The 17,284-nt window shown below is 41.6% G+C and overlaps 1 protein-coding gene across 5 annotated transcripts in view; it reads left to right on the forward strand.

Annotated features, from left to right (window-relative positions):
• Positions 1-14,903, forward strand: part of inpp5jb (inositol polyphosphate-5-phosphatase Jb) — a 45,645-nt gene extending 30,742 nt beyond the window's left edge. For all 5 annotated transcript variants that reach the window (XM_076987131.1, XM_076987132.1, XM_076987128.1 and 2 more), the window contains 8 exons: positions 915-1,090; positions 1,598-1,709; positions 3,986-4,095; positions 9,082-9,277; positions 9,358-9,495; positions 9,594-9,677; positions 9,770-9,874; positions 10,849-14,903. In XM_076987131.1, coding sequence (XP_076843246.1) covers positions 915-1,090; positions 1,598-1,709; positions 3,986-4,095; positions 9,082-9,277; positions 9,358-9,495; positions 9,594-9,677; positions 9,770-9,874; positions 10,849-11,082 — 1,155 coding nt within the window. In that variant the 3' untranslated portion in view covers positions 11,083-14,903. The remainder of the gene's footprint in view (positions 1-914; positions 1,091-1,597; positions 1,710-3,985; positions 4,096-9,081; positions 9,278-9,357; positions 9,496-9,593; positions 9,678-9,769; positions 9,875-10,848) is intronic.
• Positions 14,904-17,284: the final 2,381 nt, after the last annotated feature.

The raw sequence follows: 17,284 nt of genomic DNA on the forward strand, positions 1-17,284 counted from the left end.
TGAGTCATACGCCATGCTATCAGACTGGGGGTGATCTGGGTGAGTCATACGCCATGCTATCAGACTGGGGGCATCTGGGTGAGTCATACGCCATGCTATCAGACTGGGGGTGATCTGGGTGAGTCATACGTGATCCTATCAGACTGGGGGTGATCTGGGTGAGTCATACGCCATGCTATCAGACTGGGGGGGGGATCTGGGTGAGTCATATGTGATCCTATCAGACTGAATCAGCAATAAAGTCCCCAACATTTGCCTTGTTTGGCCAACCTTCACTAAATCCAGTTATGACTGTATTATGTCATCCAATGTGTTAAAAACCTGTAGTCACCTCATCATGTGTTGAATTGTTGCAGATTTCATTTGTGTCTGGATCATAGCTGAACTTCTATAAAGACTTCTAGAAAAAAAGTGCTTGTTCAATACTGGGACTCTTATTTTGCAAGCAAATTCACAAGCCCCAAAGAAGTGCCTATCAGTGAAGTCCTTAAATATGTATTAAATAACAAAAAAAACAAAAGTTAATTATGAACTAGCACAGTGTCCATTCTCCGAATGGCAGACATGCATAGCTGGACCTGATCTATGTGCACACCTGTTCTATAGACACACCTGTTTTTATACACACACCTGTTTTATACACACACCTGTTTTTATACACACACCTGTTTTCCTGACCTCTCTCTGTTTTCCTTCATTCTACAGTCACAGGGAACATTTGAAATATTCATAATGTGCCCTGCAGCTTGCTCTACATTTACAACCAGTTTCATTTCGCTAAAAATGAAAATGAGCTTTATTGAGCTTTACCATTCATACACTAAATAATAGCATCTGTAGTCCCACATAATGATCTTTCTCTAGTTTCTTCTGCTGATCTTTAATCTGGCCATCTCTCCCCGTCCTTCGTGCAGGGAAATAAGGGAGGCGTGAGTGCTCGCATGAGTGTGTTTGGCCACTCTATCTGCTTCCTGAACTGCCACCTGCCGGCACACATGGAGAATTCAGACCAGCGCATGGAGGATTTTGAGAGCATTTTACAGCAGCAACAGTTTGAAGGTCAGACTGTCACAGGTGTCCTGGATCATGAGTGAGTCTCACACACACACACACACACACACACACACACACAAACACACACACACACATTCATCCTCACACAAATACACACACATACACATACACCTACCCACACACACACACACACACACACACACACACACACACTCACACCCTCACACACACGATTGTCTCACAATTGCAGCTCCACTACTTTAACTGTAAAGAAATAAGAATAAAACGATTCTGATCCATCAACTGAATTCTCTGATTTCATTCACACTCTTCATTGTAGACTACAGTCATAAAATACCATGATTACTCCTACAATCCCAAACCTACAGCTTGCCTTTTTATTTGATTATCCTGGGTCAGTGGTCTAGATTGAGGTTTTAGGTAAATTGTCTAGACCAGGGTTCTAGGCCAGGGTTCTAGCTCACAGATTCACAGCTCCTGTCCTAAACGCTTACTGCACTGCGCAGTGTAATAATGTTCCTTCCTTAAACAACAGACTATTTTCAGATGTTTTTGTTTGCAGTGTTGTTTTCTGGTTTGGGGATCTAAACTTTCGTATTGAAGACCTGGAGATACCGGAGGTCAAGGCAGCTATTGATGGTAATAGACTTTCCCTGCTGTGGGAAAAAGATCAAGTAAGATTCACTTTGATTCTGGAGAGTTTTTTAATATTTGTTTCAATCATTACTTTCATTCTTATGTCTTGATGGTTAATCAAGGCTGTAAAACATGGTGTAAGTCATAAATGCTTACAGTTTTTTGCAGACGCTAAGACCCAATTTCTGAAAGTATGTCTCTTTTTGTCAAAACATATCACACAGGAGCCAACGCCACACACACAACAGGCAAAACATCTCACACTTTTGGAAAAACCCCACACTTCAACCAAAACTCTTTCAACTCTTGCCAAAATCGTATTATTCCATCCAAACAAATTTCAAATGACGAGCCTTTCCCATATGAGAACTACACACTGATGTGACAAAAGGAAAGTACTACTATTGTGGCTGTTCAGTGAGTGTGTACTTGAGCAGCCCGGTGCAAACTGTTCTGGTTCATCCTCCTAGTGATGGAGAATGAGTACAAACCAGATTCCAAAAACGTTGGGACACTAAACAAATTGTTAATAAAAACTGAATGCAATGATGTGGAGGTGCCAACATCTAATATTTTATTCAGAATAGAACACAAATCACAGATCAAAAGTTTAAACTGAGAGAATGTATCATTTTAAGGGAAATATATGTTGTTTCAAAATTTCATGACATCAACAAATCCCAAAAAAGTTGGGACAAGGCCATTTTTACTACTGTGTGGCATTCCCCCTTCTTCTTACAACATTCAACAGACATCTGGGGACAGAGGAGACCAGTTTCTCAAGTTTAACCACACTCCATTTTAAATGACCCCTGGCCCAGTGCAAACGTCTGAGCTTGTGGAGCTTGCTTAGAAATGGCTTCCTCTTTGCACTGTAGAGTTTCAGCTGGCAACGGCAGATGGCACAGTGGATTGTGTTCACTGACAATGTGAAATTTTGAATCAATCGATTTTTCCTTTAAAATGTTACATTTACTCTTGATTAAACTTTTCATCTGTCATCTATGTTGTATTACAAATACAATATTGAAAATTTCCATCTCCACGTCATTGCATTAAATTTTTATTCACAATTTGTTTAGTGTCCCAACTTTTTTGGAATCCGGTTTGTATGTTTGTGTGTTGTGGAAGGTGATGATGTGGACAATGTTGTAGGGACCAAGAGTGTCATGATGATGAACACCATCATTCTGGCTAATGGCTGCATACATTGTGTGATGTCAGGGACTCTGACAATGGCACGGTGTCCTATGATATTCATTACAGTATTGTTCAACAGTATGAAATAGGCAACGTTGTCAATGCTGTGTGGCACAGGACACTGTACTATCAGTGAGTGGATAGCAGAGCAGACTTGCGCAAATTCATAGCGCAGTTGTTTCACACTGTCACACTGAAACGTCTGGAAGATGCTACAGTGTAGCAGCACAGATAAGGTTGGACCCTTTACCTCCAGAAAACCCAACGCATGCTTGACCACATGGTCAACCAGAGTGGCTCTGATCTCATCCATTATGGTTGCTCATCCTCTTCCTCATTCTCCTCCTCTTCATCGTCATCTCTATGCAGTATTGGACTCCATTGATGTGCAAACCAAGATTTGCAACTTTTGTCCTCTTTTCTAGGAATTAGTCTTTGATGTCTAAAGATTTGGAAAAAATTAGCTAGAAGTGTTGTAACCTGTGAGAACTGGGTATGAATTTTTGTAGGTGAGTGTAGCAGTTGTGTGGCACATGGTTTTCAGTTTTGAATGTCATGTCTTATGTCAAGAACTGTGTTTAATTTTTTGCAACAAGTGTGTTTAAGAATGTCTAAATGAGTGTAAGTCAGAGAATGTGCTTAAGGTTTAGCACACCAGGTCAATAGATAGAGGCTACATGGGTTAGTGTTTTTCAAAAACTGTGCTATAAGGACCACTTTTGGGGTCTTAGCAGTTGCAAAAAACTGTAAATATCTTTGTGCTGGTTAATAATTACTGAACCACATCTTTGGTGTCTCTTCTTTTATCTCATGACACCTAGCAGCTAATTTTCCTGTTATTCAGTCTGTTGTTTATGGGGAATATACTGAACAGGGAGGATGTAAACTATGACAACAGCAGGAAGAGCCCAAACATTTGCTCTTTCATTTGGTTGCTACTCTGTTGGGTTGGATCTGCATAAATTCAGCCTTCCTTATCAAGATATAATGAAAACCACTAAACAAGAACCAGCAAACTGGTTTCAGAACAGCACATGAGTAGAATAGTGGACCAATGTGAACCTAGTGTTCAAGCATCAGTGTGGACAGTTTCAGATTCATGTGTCTCTTACAGCTGAACATGGCCAAAGACAGTGAGACTGTTCTGGAAGGTTTCCAGGAAGGACCACTCAAGTTTCCTCCCACCTACAAGTTTGATGTGGGAACAAATACATATGATACCAGGTAAGGATGGAAAAGTTGAACTAATTGAGTAAACAACAGTGTTGGGAAGAGTGGTATCAGAGATACTTTAGTGTTCAGTTTTTATTTCAAATAATTTTCATATACGTAATTGCCGTATTTTCCTGACTATAAGCCGCTACTTTTTTCCCCTCACGCTTTGAATCATGCGGCTTATAATGAGGTGCGACTATTCTGTAGATGTTTCTTCACCCGTCAGGTGTGGAGCAGAAAGTTAATCAGGTGGTAGGTCAAAGTTGTAAATAAAAGAAGAAAGTGCTCATTTTCATTTAGCACATGCAAGCTGCAGGCACAACGGAGAACTTTTTTCAAGCCAACATATGTTGTGCCAAATTCCAACTCCCCTTGTTTGCACATGCATAACACCACTACAGATGATATTCAGGAGTTAAAATGATTATAACTTAGTTCATTGAGCACTCTAATTTTGTCCTAACTAGATATTTAGACATAATACTGCTGTAATACTGCGAAGTCGTGTGGTCAGAGGTGAACTTCGGTATAGCCAGTGTCAGGGCCGGAGTGTACCCCTTTTTCAGCCTGAGAGTTTCATGCCCAAATCCGACCCAAAATTATTTTTCCCTCCCAATTGGCCCAAACTAGAGATTGATATGAGCCGGCCCATCGGGAATCCTCCCGAATCTCCCGATTAGCCACTCCGGCTCTGGCCAGTGTGTATTTTATTTTAAATAATTAACAGTCTTGAGCCAGTGTGTCTTTGGACATAGATAATGTTGTGCCGTTTGCTGTGATGGATAATTAATGTCTAGCACTTATTTATGCATAGAAACATAAATCGACAATATAATGATATATTATATAAATCGGATAAATGAGGGAAGTCGGAATTCAGCACAACACCGGCTGAAAGCCAAATTTGATCAAATAGAGGCACTGTGTGTGTGTGTGTGTGTGTGTGTGTGTGTGTGTGTGTGTTACCAGGCCAGTGCGTGTGTTTTCCGTCTGCACGCCCCTGATAAAGGGTTATCAAATCTGTCACACGTGAAATGCTACAGGCACCATTCAGAAACTGATCAGTTAAATGTATTCAGTTCAGTAGATATATGCAGCTTTTAGCCCGGTGCGGCTTATACAACATTTAACTTTTTTTTTTTTTACTTTGTAGGTGCGGCTTATATTGCGGCTTATATAGGTGCAGCTTATATATATACACTACCGTTCAAAAGTTTGGGGTCACTTAGAAATGTTCTTATTTTTAAAAGAAAAGCAGTTTTTTTTTTTCAATTTAGCTAACATTAAATAAATAACAAAAAAAATACACTATAAATTATTAATGTGGTAAATGACTATTCTAGCTGTAAACATCTGGTTTTTAATGCAATATCTACATGTATGGAGACCCATTTCCAACAACCATCACTCCAGTGTTCTAATGGTACATTGTGTTTGCTAACTCTGTAAGGAGGCTATTGGATATTTAGAAAACCCTTGAAAATCCTTGTGCAAGTAGGTTAGCACAGCTGAAAACAGTTTTGCTGATTAGAGAAGCTATAAAACTGACCTTCCTTTGAGCTAGTTGAGAATCTGGAGCATTACAATTGTTGGTTCGATTAAACTCACAAAATGGCCAAAAAAAAACAACTTTCAATTGAAAGTCGACAGTCTATTCTTGTTCTGAGAAATGAAGTCTATTCCATGCGAGACATTGCCAAGAAACTGAAGATTTCCTACAATGGTGTGTACTACTCCCTTCCGAGGAGAGCACAGACAGGCTCTAACCAGAGTAGAAGGAGAAGTGGAAGGCCCCGCTGCACAACTGAGCAAGAAGACAAGTACATTAGAGTCTCAGGTTTGAGAAATCAACGCCTCACAGGTCCTCAACTGGCAGCTTCATTAAATAGTACCCGCGAAACGCCAGTGTCAACGTCTACAGTGAAGAGGGATGCTGGCCTTCAGGGCAGAGTGGCAAAGAAAAAGCCATATCTGGCTAATAAAAGAAAAAGAATAATATGGGCAAAAGAACACAGACATTGGACAGAGGAAGATTGGAAAAAAGTGTTATGGACAGACAAATCAAAGTTTGAAGTGTTTGGATCACACAGACGAACATTTGTGAGACGCAGAACAACTGAAAAGATGCTGGAAGAGTGCCTGACACCATCTGTCAAACATGGTGGAGGTAATGTGATGGTCTGGGGTTGTTTTGGTGCTGGTAAAGTGGGAGATTTGAACAAGGTAAAAGGGATTTTGAATAAGGAAGGCTATCACTCCATTTTGCAACTCCATGCCATACCTGTGGACCAGGGGTGCTCATTACGTCGATCGCGAAGGAAGTGTCGGTCGATCGCGAAGGAATGTGCGTAGATCGCGTCACATAAAATAGTAGTAGATGAATCGCACATCTGCACTGACGGTTGTATTTTGATTGACATCCCCCCCCGCTCAACAAATTACGTTCGCCCGCCACCCCGGTAGATCTTTCTGACTTGGTCATCTTATAAGTAGCTCGCAAGCTGAAAACTGTGGGCACCCCTGCTGTGGACAGTGCTTGATTGGAGTCAATTTCATCCTGCAACAGAACAATGACCCAAAGCACACCTCCAAATTATGCACAAACTATTTAGAGAAGAAGCAGGCAGCTGGTGTTTTATCGGTAATGGAGTGGCCAGCGCAGTCACCAGATCTCAACCCCATTGAGCTGTTGTGGGAGCAGCTTGACCGTATGGTATGAAAAAAGTGCCCATTAACCCAATCAAACTTGTGGGAGCGGCTTCTGGAAGCATGGGGTGAAATTTCTCCAGATTACCTCAGCAAATTAACAGCTAGAATGCCAAAGGTCTACAATGCCGTAATTGCTGCTAAGGGAGCATTCTTTGACGAAAGCAAAGTTTAAAGTAGAAAATTATTTCAAAAAAAAAAAAAACATTATTTCTACCTTGTCAATGCCTGGACTATATTTCAAATCAAATCAAATCAAATCAAATTTTATTTATATAGCGCTTTTTACAACAGTTGTTGTCACAAAGCAGCTTTACAAGTGCCGATGTCACGCTACGGTCCCCGAACCCTTCCTTTGGGGCGTGTGTTAACGTAAGGAATCAGAGGGCGAGGAGGAAGAGGAAGACCAGGCTCTCTCAGTTTGTTCCGCCCCCACCGTATACTACGGTGAGGGTGAAGAGGGAGAGGAGGAGGCCTACCCTCCGTCGTTGTACGACGCCTCCACGGTGGACTACGGTGGAGAGGGAGAGGACTACCCGCCGTCGCTAGACGACGTGTCCACCGTCGACTACGGGGAAGAGGAGGAGGAGTCCGAGGAAGAGGACTACATCCCTCCGCCCGTAGGTCCCTCTACCACCGTGGAGGAAGGTGAGGAGCAGGAGTATGACGAGGAGGAGTACCCTCCGTCGGAGTGCTCCGCATACCCCGAGGAAGAGGGCTCCTACACTGAGGATGAGGAGGAGAACCCTCCCCCCTCTGAGCTGTCTGCCGGGACGGTAAAGGGGAGGTGGACTCCTGAGGCGGGCCCATCCTCCGACCGCTCCGAGGGAGAAGAGATGGACTACTCGCGGGGCGGCAGCCCGGAGCAGCCCATGAGCTGGAGCCGGGGCAGTGAGGCGATGGAGACAGAGGGAGAAGACCCCACTGCCAGCTCCAAGGGGCGGTCGAGAGGAGAAGGAGGGATGCCCTACGGCCCACCGAGGGGAGAGACCAGTCGCGCTGCACCTGGCGCGTCGGCCAACTGCGCGGCACATGGTGCGTCCGCCAGCCGCGCTGCGCCCGGTGGAGGGTTTGCAGCAAGGGCAGGAGGAGCACCGCCCACCGCAGCGCCTGCGGCTCCAGCAGCTCCCGGTCTCTCTCCCCTGATTGCCCTCCTTCTGGCGCGCAGCCTGGCGCCTGTGTCGTGTGTGTCTGTCCCTGTGTTCGTGAGTCTTCCCTTATGTGTGCCTAATCCGTTATTCCCTTTCGTGCCTCTATGTATTAATGTACCAGTTTGTGTGTTTGTGTCCGTCCCGTTAAACGTGTCTAACGTGTTTTCCCCGGTCTTCCCAGGGAGGGTGTTCTAGGCTGTTCGTGGCGAACTCTCCACCGAGGGCGGTCATCTCCCAGACGCAGGACTGGGCGCTTCGGATCCGCCCATCGACGTGGGTTCGGGGCGCTTGGTCCTGTTGGCACCCCGGGACGGGTAGTGCCCTTGGTGGGGGCGTCTGTCACGCTACGGTCCCCGAACCCTTCCTTTGGGGCGTGTGTTAACGTTGTCTGCGTCTATTCGTCTGCGTCTGTGTACCTCCGTGGGTGCGGGTGCGTCTTGTCATTATCCGTCTCACCTGTGGCTCGTCTCGTCATCACGTGGGGTTGGTGTGGTCTGTCTATTTAATGTGCATTCGCGCAGTGTCTTGTGCTCGTCGTTGTCTATGTTCTGCACGTCGTGTTTGTGTGCTGAATGTTTCTCGTGCGCTATTGCGCAATCTTTATTTACAATAAACGTAACCGTGAGTCAACCAGCGGATCCGTGTCTCTTCCGTCTGCCGCCGGCCACCGTTACAGCCGAGTCCTAGCCCCCAGTGAGCAAGCCAAAGGCGACAGTGGCAAGGAAAAACTCCCTAGAAAAAAGTCCCTAGTAATTTCTATTCATTTTGCAACTCATTTGATAAATAAAAGTATGAAATTTCAGGGAAAACACAAAATTGTCTATGTGACCCCAAACTTTTGAACGGTTGAGTATATATATTGAAAATAAAATATTCTTAGAAAAAAGTTAGATAATTTAATGGAGAGATAAGTTGACTCCTTATCTGTGACCATGACTGTCCCAATATCAACATGAATCCACAAAGATACGTCAGCCTTCCGGTTGAGACTTACGTGTTACAATACAGCCGCCTGATATTAATCAGTGCTTGCAAACCAACAAAGCTAATTAAATTGTATTTTTTACATTCCCTAGTGAGCACTGTTACAACTATTCCCAAGTCCTGTGTTCTATATTATTTCACTTTTATCTCCTAGTGGGAAAAAGCGTAAGCCAGCCTGGACCGACCGTATTCTCTGGCGGTTGAGGCCGATGGCTCTAGCGGGCAGTCACATGTCCAAGTGTAGCTCGGGCCTGACCAGCGGCACTCGGGTGGTGCAGCATTTGTACCGCAGCTACATGGAGTACACCGTCAGCGACCACAAGCCCGTGTCCTCCATCTTCACCCTACAGGTGAGCACAGCATGGCTGAACTCTTGCTGGGGGTCGAGACTCTTTACGGCAGAACCTTTAACGTGCAGTGGTGTCTGCAGTTCCCGTATAAGGTGGACGTTCCTTTGGTAACGATCAGTGTGGAGGATGAATGGAGAGAAGTGGCAGATGCCATCGCCAAATTCAAGGTGGCCCACAATTACTGCAGAAGCTCCTGGGATTGGATTGGACTTTACAAGGTAAAATTTAGCTTGTAGTAATTAGATTACTGTAACTAGATTACTGTATAACTGCAAGACAGTTGCTCAGCTGTGTCCTAAATAATGTGTTTGTCCAGGTTGGATTTAAACATCATAAGGATTATGTGGGTTATACTTGGGCTAAACAAGAAGAATCTGATTACCTTAGACAAGAGCATGAGGTAAGAGCTGCCAAACACACACCTGCTCATCAGTGCATCTGCTTCCAGTGTGTGCGATGTGTAGGAATGTCATTATTTCTTCATTTTCCCAGGTTACCTTTGCAGAGGAAGAGCTGCCCAAAGAGTCTGGGGAATTTATCCTGTGCTATTATAGCAACAATATGAGCTCTATTGTGGGCGTCACTGAGCCGTTCCAGGTAACTGTTATCACAATGTGAGACTGCCAATACAACAATTCATATTCATCCTTTTACCCAAGTAGAAATGATACATGCCACTTTGGAATGGAAGAATACAGTAAAAATACCTCAACTCAGAATTAAGTACACTAGAACCCCGGAACGCGGCGCTAATTCGTTCCGGAAGGAGCGTCGAGAAGCGAAGCAGTTGAGTTCTGAATCAATTTTCCCCATAAGAAATAACTGAAAACGGATTAATCCGTTCTCAACCATCAAGTTGAATTCCAATGCTAAGTCCATCACACGAATGCCATTTCTCATTCTTCTCTATGATCATTCTTCTCTAAGATCATTCTTCTCTATGATCATTCTTCTCTATGATCATTCTTCTCTAAGATCATTCTTCTCTAAGATCATTCTTCTCTATGATCATTCTTCTCTATGATCATTCTTCTCTAAGATCATTCTTCTCTATGATCATTCTTCTCTATGATCATTCTTCTCTAAGATCATTCTTCTCTAAGATCATTCTTCTCTATGATCGCCTTTTTCAACTCTATTGTTGCTCTTACCATTTCCCTCCTCTGCTTTTCTGCTATGTCTTTCTTGGAACCTGTGTTATTTGTCTAAAACAGTACAAAAAACACAAAAAACAACAAAAATACAGCAAAAGCTTGGAGCACAGCCTCAAAATGGTTTAAAACCCATTGAACAACAATGGCAACTAACTGAAGCACGAACTGCATTTTGTTTGGAAGTTTTGTTCGGGCTCCGAGACAAAATTTTCTCGAAATTTTGCATCAAACTCCGAATATGTCGAGTACTGAGGCGGTCTGGGGTTCTACTGTAATTAGACTTTGTTACTATATAACTTATTGTTATGCTGTGAAGCTCACATGGTAGCCTCCTGGTACAGCTTTAATGACGCATCTCTGTGCAGTTCTGCTGTGGTACGATGGCAGATTTACTTTCTCCTTTGATGTTTCCATCAGATTTCACTGCCCTCCTCCAGTATGGCCAACCTCAGTCCATCTGACAGCTCAGACTTTACCTCGGAGGATGAGGTGAGGCAGGTCGACTCGCACAGCTCCAGCCCTGGACAAGGCAGGCCTGGCAGTAGCGACAGCAGCCGGAGCCCCACGCCCACCGAGGGGCAGGCGCCCGGCACCAGCAAGCCCCGCCCCACACACACACTGCCCCACCCAACACCCGAGACCATGGACTAGACTCGGGATAGTGCCGGGAGGCCTTGGCAGCCCTAGAGGTGTGACCTGTGTCTGAAGGCTTGCTTATGAAGAGCTGGTTCTGGATATGCAGGCCTCCAAGTGTGTAGTCCATAGGTAGTGTGGCCCAGTACCTATGCGAGCTGACGGATTCTAGGGGCTTGTGATGTCTATGTACTTTTGCTGTAATGTGAAGCTGTTAATTGTGTGGAAACATTGTCTTATATGTTGCAGTGCAATGACTTAGTGAGTAGCTCCCTCAACATGATTAGGAGTCCGGCTTTTTGTCTTAGGAGGCAAAGTTTTGTCTGTTTCGCAGTAACCTAAAGCCACATCATATGCACATTTTTACTTTCTCCTGTTACTACTGCTCAAAAATGGAAGTTAAAAATGCAATACACAAAAGAAGTGTACATACCAAGAAGTGTACGCACCAACACGACAGCTGAGAATTTCACTCTTACCTTTTGGTTTATTTAAATTTCTTCTCTTTTGTTAAATTGAGTTGATCTTGACCCTGAAAAAGGAGATTCTGTCAGGTTTTACTTTGTAGGACGGCCAAACTGCTGTACAAACTGCTGTACAAATTAGAACAGCATTTGGTGCCAATATGCATTGCAAGTTGCTGTTGCAAAACTATGACAAGATTTCTCTAAGGCACTGGACTAGCATTGTTTCATATTAATGTGGAAAAGCATAATCACACATACTTGTTCAGATACATCATTGTACAGATAGAACTTAATTTGTTATTACATGATCTTTTGTCATTGGCTTATATTTTTTTATATAGGCCTTTGAGCTTATTTTATGACATGAGCACAGTAGGACATTTTAATCATCTAATTATGTCCTTACATGGTTACTGCTGTGCTACAGTGTTCTTGTAACAGTGTTCTTGTAACAGTGTTCTTGTTACAGTGTGTTCTCTAAAAGGCCTTGCCTTAAAACTCTGAAGTCATGTCCTTCTAACCCAGGACCCTCCAATAAGGTGGCTTGAAGAGTTACATCGCAATCTCATAGCATTTGCAGTGTAAATGAATATTGGAGATTTTGGTATTTAGTGAGAACATATTACAAAAAGAAACACTTTAAAGAATGCTGTTTTTGTGGCATTGTGGTAAATGTTCACAACAGGAAGTACTCCTGGCCTCTAGGTATTGAGGCTGTTCACAACAGGAAGTACTCCTGGCCTCTTGGAATTGAGGCTGTTCACAACAGGAAATACTCCTGGGCTCAAGGTATAGAGGCTGTTCACAACAGGAAGTACTCCTGGCCTCTTGGAATTGAGGCTATTCACAACAGGAAGTACTCCTGGCCTCTAGGTATTGAGGCTGTTCACAACAGGAAGTACTCCTGGCCTCTTGGAATTGAGGCTATTCACAACAGGAAGTACTCCTGGCCTCTTGGAATTGACGCTGTTCACAACAGGAAGTACTCCTGGCCTCTAGGTATTGAGGCTTCCCACATAATTCCACATAACAAACAAACAGAAAGTGTGAAGTAAATGAGAAGGTAAAATAAGTGGTGAGGCTTGAGTGCTTAAGTTTGATCCTCATGATTTGTTAGTCAAGTGGAGGGTAGGAAAGAATTACAAGACTAATTTTTTACACCACTCAATTCAAAAGTATACAAGCACATTTCCTCAGAGTTTTCGTGCTTGGTTATTGGTTAGTGTTGAGCTTTAGCCTGTATCATATGGTACTGCATCACCACTGTAATTGTGGTAAGAATCCTATGGTATTCTGTGTTTAGACTTTTCTAGGATTTGACCTCTGGTAAAGACTCTTCACTTCTCTCTTCTCTTCTCGTCTCGTCTCTTCTCTCTTCTCTTCTCTTCTCTTCATATCTCTTCTCTTCTCTTCTCTTCATATCTCTTCTCTTCTCCTCTCTTCTTATCTCTTCTCTTCTCCTCTCTTCTCTTCTCTTCTTATCTCTTCTCTTCTCTTCTTATCTCTTCTCTTCTTATCTCTTCTCTTCTTATCTCTTCTCTTCTCTTCTCTTCTTATCTCTTCTCTTCTCTTCGTGTTCACAGTGCTGTCTCCAGTAGCGATATGTTGGACTAGTAGCTAGTGAACTATTGGCTCAGTCTTGGATGTTTCGTGCCATGGGTATTTAGCCTTTTAACAAAGTGTTCTGTCTCTTTGTACTGTGATCGTAGGCATGTATGAGAGAGTGCGTATGTATTTGAATACCTAGTCATGTCATGATTTGGAGATGTAGCGTGCTACTTTTAATACTGCAGTGATATAAAAACAAACCGGATTAAATAGTATATGACTGACTAATTAAGTACAAATGAATATTAATAGAAATAAGGTGCTCCTTAAGTGGTATTATTTATTGTATTTTCAGTGTTTATATAATTATTATGGTAATGCAGCATAATTAAAGCCATTTAAAAATTGACCAGTGAAAAACTTTTTGCTAAACATTTTAGATGGCAGTGACATATTTATTGGGATTTAACTGCGATATACAGACATTTTGTAAGTTCTTGAAAACACCACTAATTCTTGCACAATTCTTCCTCTGAGATCAAGACTACATTTTCACTTCCAAATGACTTCAATAAGCTTAGATTTTGCTTTCATTTTAGACAGGATGTTGTATTGACTACAGACCACTCAGGATGCCTGCAGGACATTGATGTGCTCGTGGCCCAGGGCTCTCGGTACACACCAGTACAAGACGTGCTGTCTGTCTTACTATTTGGTTAGGGCTCCTTGAACAAAGCTGCTATAATCATTCAAGATTGAGCAATCTAGGACACTGGAAATTGAGAATCCATCAACCTCAACAATTCAGTTAAAGAGTTACATATTTGTATTTATGTAGACTGTGATTTTATGAATGACCTTTGATCAGATCAGATGTCAATATCTGTTGTTTAGACAATGTCCCACGTAACACAAAATAGTCAAGCCTGAAAGTGTCAGAATATTGGAACTAAAAAATAAAGATTTTATAATCCATCTAAATGTAGCCATAAAATATCTTGAATAACAGAAGGCTGCTTTCTTGTTAATTTAGAGGACAATGTGTTGAACAATAAGAAATATTTCCCTTAGTTCTGAATTTCTTGTTATCAGGGCACCTCTTGACAACATTAACTGTTCTGTTTTAAATGTTTAAATGCTTGTCTTATTTACTTGACAATTTGATCGTCTTTACGGGGCAATTACCAATCAGTGTGCAAGTATTCTGAGGCAACCTAGGACAAAGCGTTTCACTCTGCTTTGTTTTGTAATTATAGAGATTTGGGTGAGGGCTGTTGTTTTTTGCTTTATATACAGTTTAATGTGAGAGCATATTTGTAAGGATTATAGAGTGTATATACAGTCTAAGATAAGGAATGATATTGTTGAAATAATTCAGACATTATGTATTTATGGGAATAGATTACAGATGACAATCAATGCCAAAAATATAAGATGATATATGTATATTATGTGCATTAATTTATTTTTTCATTTAAATATTTTTTATGTATGTAAATTGTCATTCTGCTGGACTAGAAGGATTTACAAAGAGGATGATTTTAATTAAAATAAGTACTTGATTTGTAAATGTTCTAAATTGTTCAGATTTTTGAATTTATGTATTTAATTATATCGTATTCACATCTGGAATCAACTTGCTGTAATAAATTTTTTCAGAACTTTATTTTCATTATTCCTTAAGATATATAATTTACAGTAATTACTGTAATAGGTCAGCATATTCACTTGATAAACCTCTGAAGGTTGTCTTGTGAAGGACGCCACCTGGCCACTGTTGTCCAAACACCTGTTCAATAGACAATAAATCAACGTGGAATAGTACTGTTCTCACCTGTGAGTTTTTTTGTACATTAAATATGTACAAATTGTACAAAAGCATATGGCAGCTTTAAATTCAATCGGTGAACAGCCACAATTCTTATTTTATTGAATTCCACCAAACGTTTAATCACTGCAGCATATTGAAGAAAACTACATAAATTATATATCTAAGGTGTTTAAAATATATATATATAATATATAAGCTTGTGGTACACTGACCAACCTCGAAACATAAAGCAAATATCACGTAAATTAGAGCGGAAATGGGAATCCACTAAGTTTGAAGTATTCCACTGTGCCTGGAAGGATAGTCTTATTGAATACAAACGGGCTCTCACTAAAGCACGCTCAGCATACTTAGCACCTCACTGATAGAGAATAATAAAAACAATCCTAGATTTCTTTTTAATATTTCTAAACTTACAAAAAATCAAGTAGGCGCAGAACCTCAGATTCCAGTAGTTGTGGCAAGTCCAGTAGTGTCAAGGAAAAACTCCCTAAGGTCATGAGGAAGAAACCTTGAGAGGAACCAAGACTCAGGAGGGAACCCATCCTCCTCTGGCCGACGCCGGTCACCATGACAACAACAACAATTTAGAGAGCGAGACAGAAAAAAAAGAGAAAAGGAAAGAAAAAAGGAAAAGATGCAAGGGATAATGTTCATCTTGGTGTAGGCATATCCGGTTAGGCAGGAGGTGGCCAGCCCAGGAAGGATCGCTTGTCTCTCCTCATCTCATTGTTCCTCGAGTAGGCGGGCAGCCATGTGGAGAAAATAAAACAGGGAAAATTAGCTCTGTATAAGGACATGTACAGGACAGATGAGATTATAAACATTTCTGGAGTGTGGCAGCAACTCCGGCATTAAGTTAAATTATTACAGCCTAGCTAAAAAGGCAGAACCAGAAGGTAACATAGGCTTGGGGGCATTCTGAGACAATGGCATCCATCCACTGCACTGTCAACAAACTTGAGTGACCACGAGCAGTGACAGGACGACAGCACCAGCGCTCCAATCTACCATAAAACCCTTCGTCTATGAACCCCTGGATCTGTACCTTTATCTAAGGGGAGATATTAATTATCAAACGCTAAACCAAATAGGTTGGTTTTCAACCTAGACTTAAAGATTGTGACTGTGTCAGAGATAATAAAATAGAGAATATTAGATGAAATATAAAACCTTTTATTAACAGTCCAACTGGTATGTCATCTGGTTTGGTCGATATTGATTTAAATTTAACATTAGGAGAAAAGCTTGATGCTTTTCATCCACTCACACAATTAAAATTTGAGAAAATAATTTCATCATTAAATTGTACTACTTGCACACTAGACTCGTTTCCCTCAAAGTTATTAAAAGAGGTATTACCAGTTGTAACTGAACCTCTTCTAACAGTAGTTAACTCATCCATTACAATAGGTCACATGCCCAAATCCTGTAAATTAGCGGTTATTAAACCTCTGATCAAGAAACCAAATCTTGATCCGACTGTACTATCTACTTATAGACCCATTTCAAACACATCATTTATATCCAAGATCATAGAAAAAGCTGTAGCCCAGTAATTATGCCTATATCTGCATAGGAATCACATATTTGAAAAGTTCCAATCTGGATTTAGGCCCCACCACAGTACTGAAACAGCCCTAGTTAAAGTAACAAATGATCTCCTCCTTGCCTCAGATCAAGGCTATGTATCTCTGTTAGTGCTTCTTGATCTTACATTTACATTTTACATTTATGGCATTTAGCAGACGCTCTTATCCAGAGCGACTTACAAAGTGCTTTGCATCTGATCACAGAATTCATCCTAGGTAATAGTACGGATAGGCCAGAATTCAAGATACCATTGAGTCAGACTACTACTAAACTACAGGAGTCAATGTCATTACCTAGTGTTTTGCAAGTTAGACGTTGCAAGTTAGACGCCAAGAAGCACAAATAACCATAGACAGACATACAATTTAAGAACAACGGCAAGTGGTATCAGCTGAGTTAGTGCTCTGGTAAGAACTCAACAAACAGGTGAGTCTTCAGTCTATGCTTGAAGACATCAATAGACTCTGCAGTCCTAGCAGCTAATGGAAGATTGTTCTTAGTGCAGCTTTCAACACAATAGATCACAGGATCTTGCTAGAACGTCTTAGCTAATCGCTATCAGTTTGTAGAGCTCAATAATATTCCATCTAAACGTACAAAAGTAAATATGGGGTCCCGCATGGCTCCATCTTAGGACCACTATTATTTACATTATATATGTTACCATTGGGCATAGTCATAAACAAACATGGTGTCAATTTTCACTGCTATACTTATCAGCCAAGCCTGATGACAAATTCAGGCCTGCTTAAGAGATGTTAAATGCTGGATGACTCTAAAT

Source organism: Brachyhypopomus gauderio, unplaced genomic scaffold (assembly GCF_052324685.1).
Source record: "Brachyhypopomus gauderio isolate BG-103 unplaced genomic scaffold, BGAUD_0.2 sc51, whole genome shotgun sequence".
Taxonomy (NCBI): domain Eukaryota; kingdom Metazoa; phylum Chordata; class Actinopteri; order Gymnotiformes; family Hypopomidae; genus Brachyhypopomus; species Brachyhypopomus gauderio.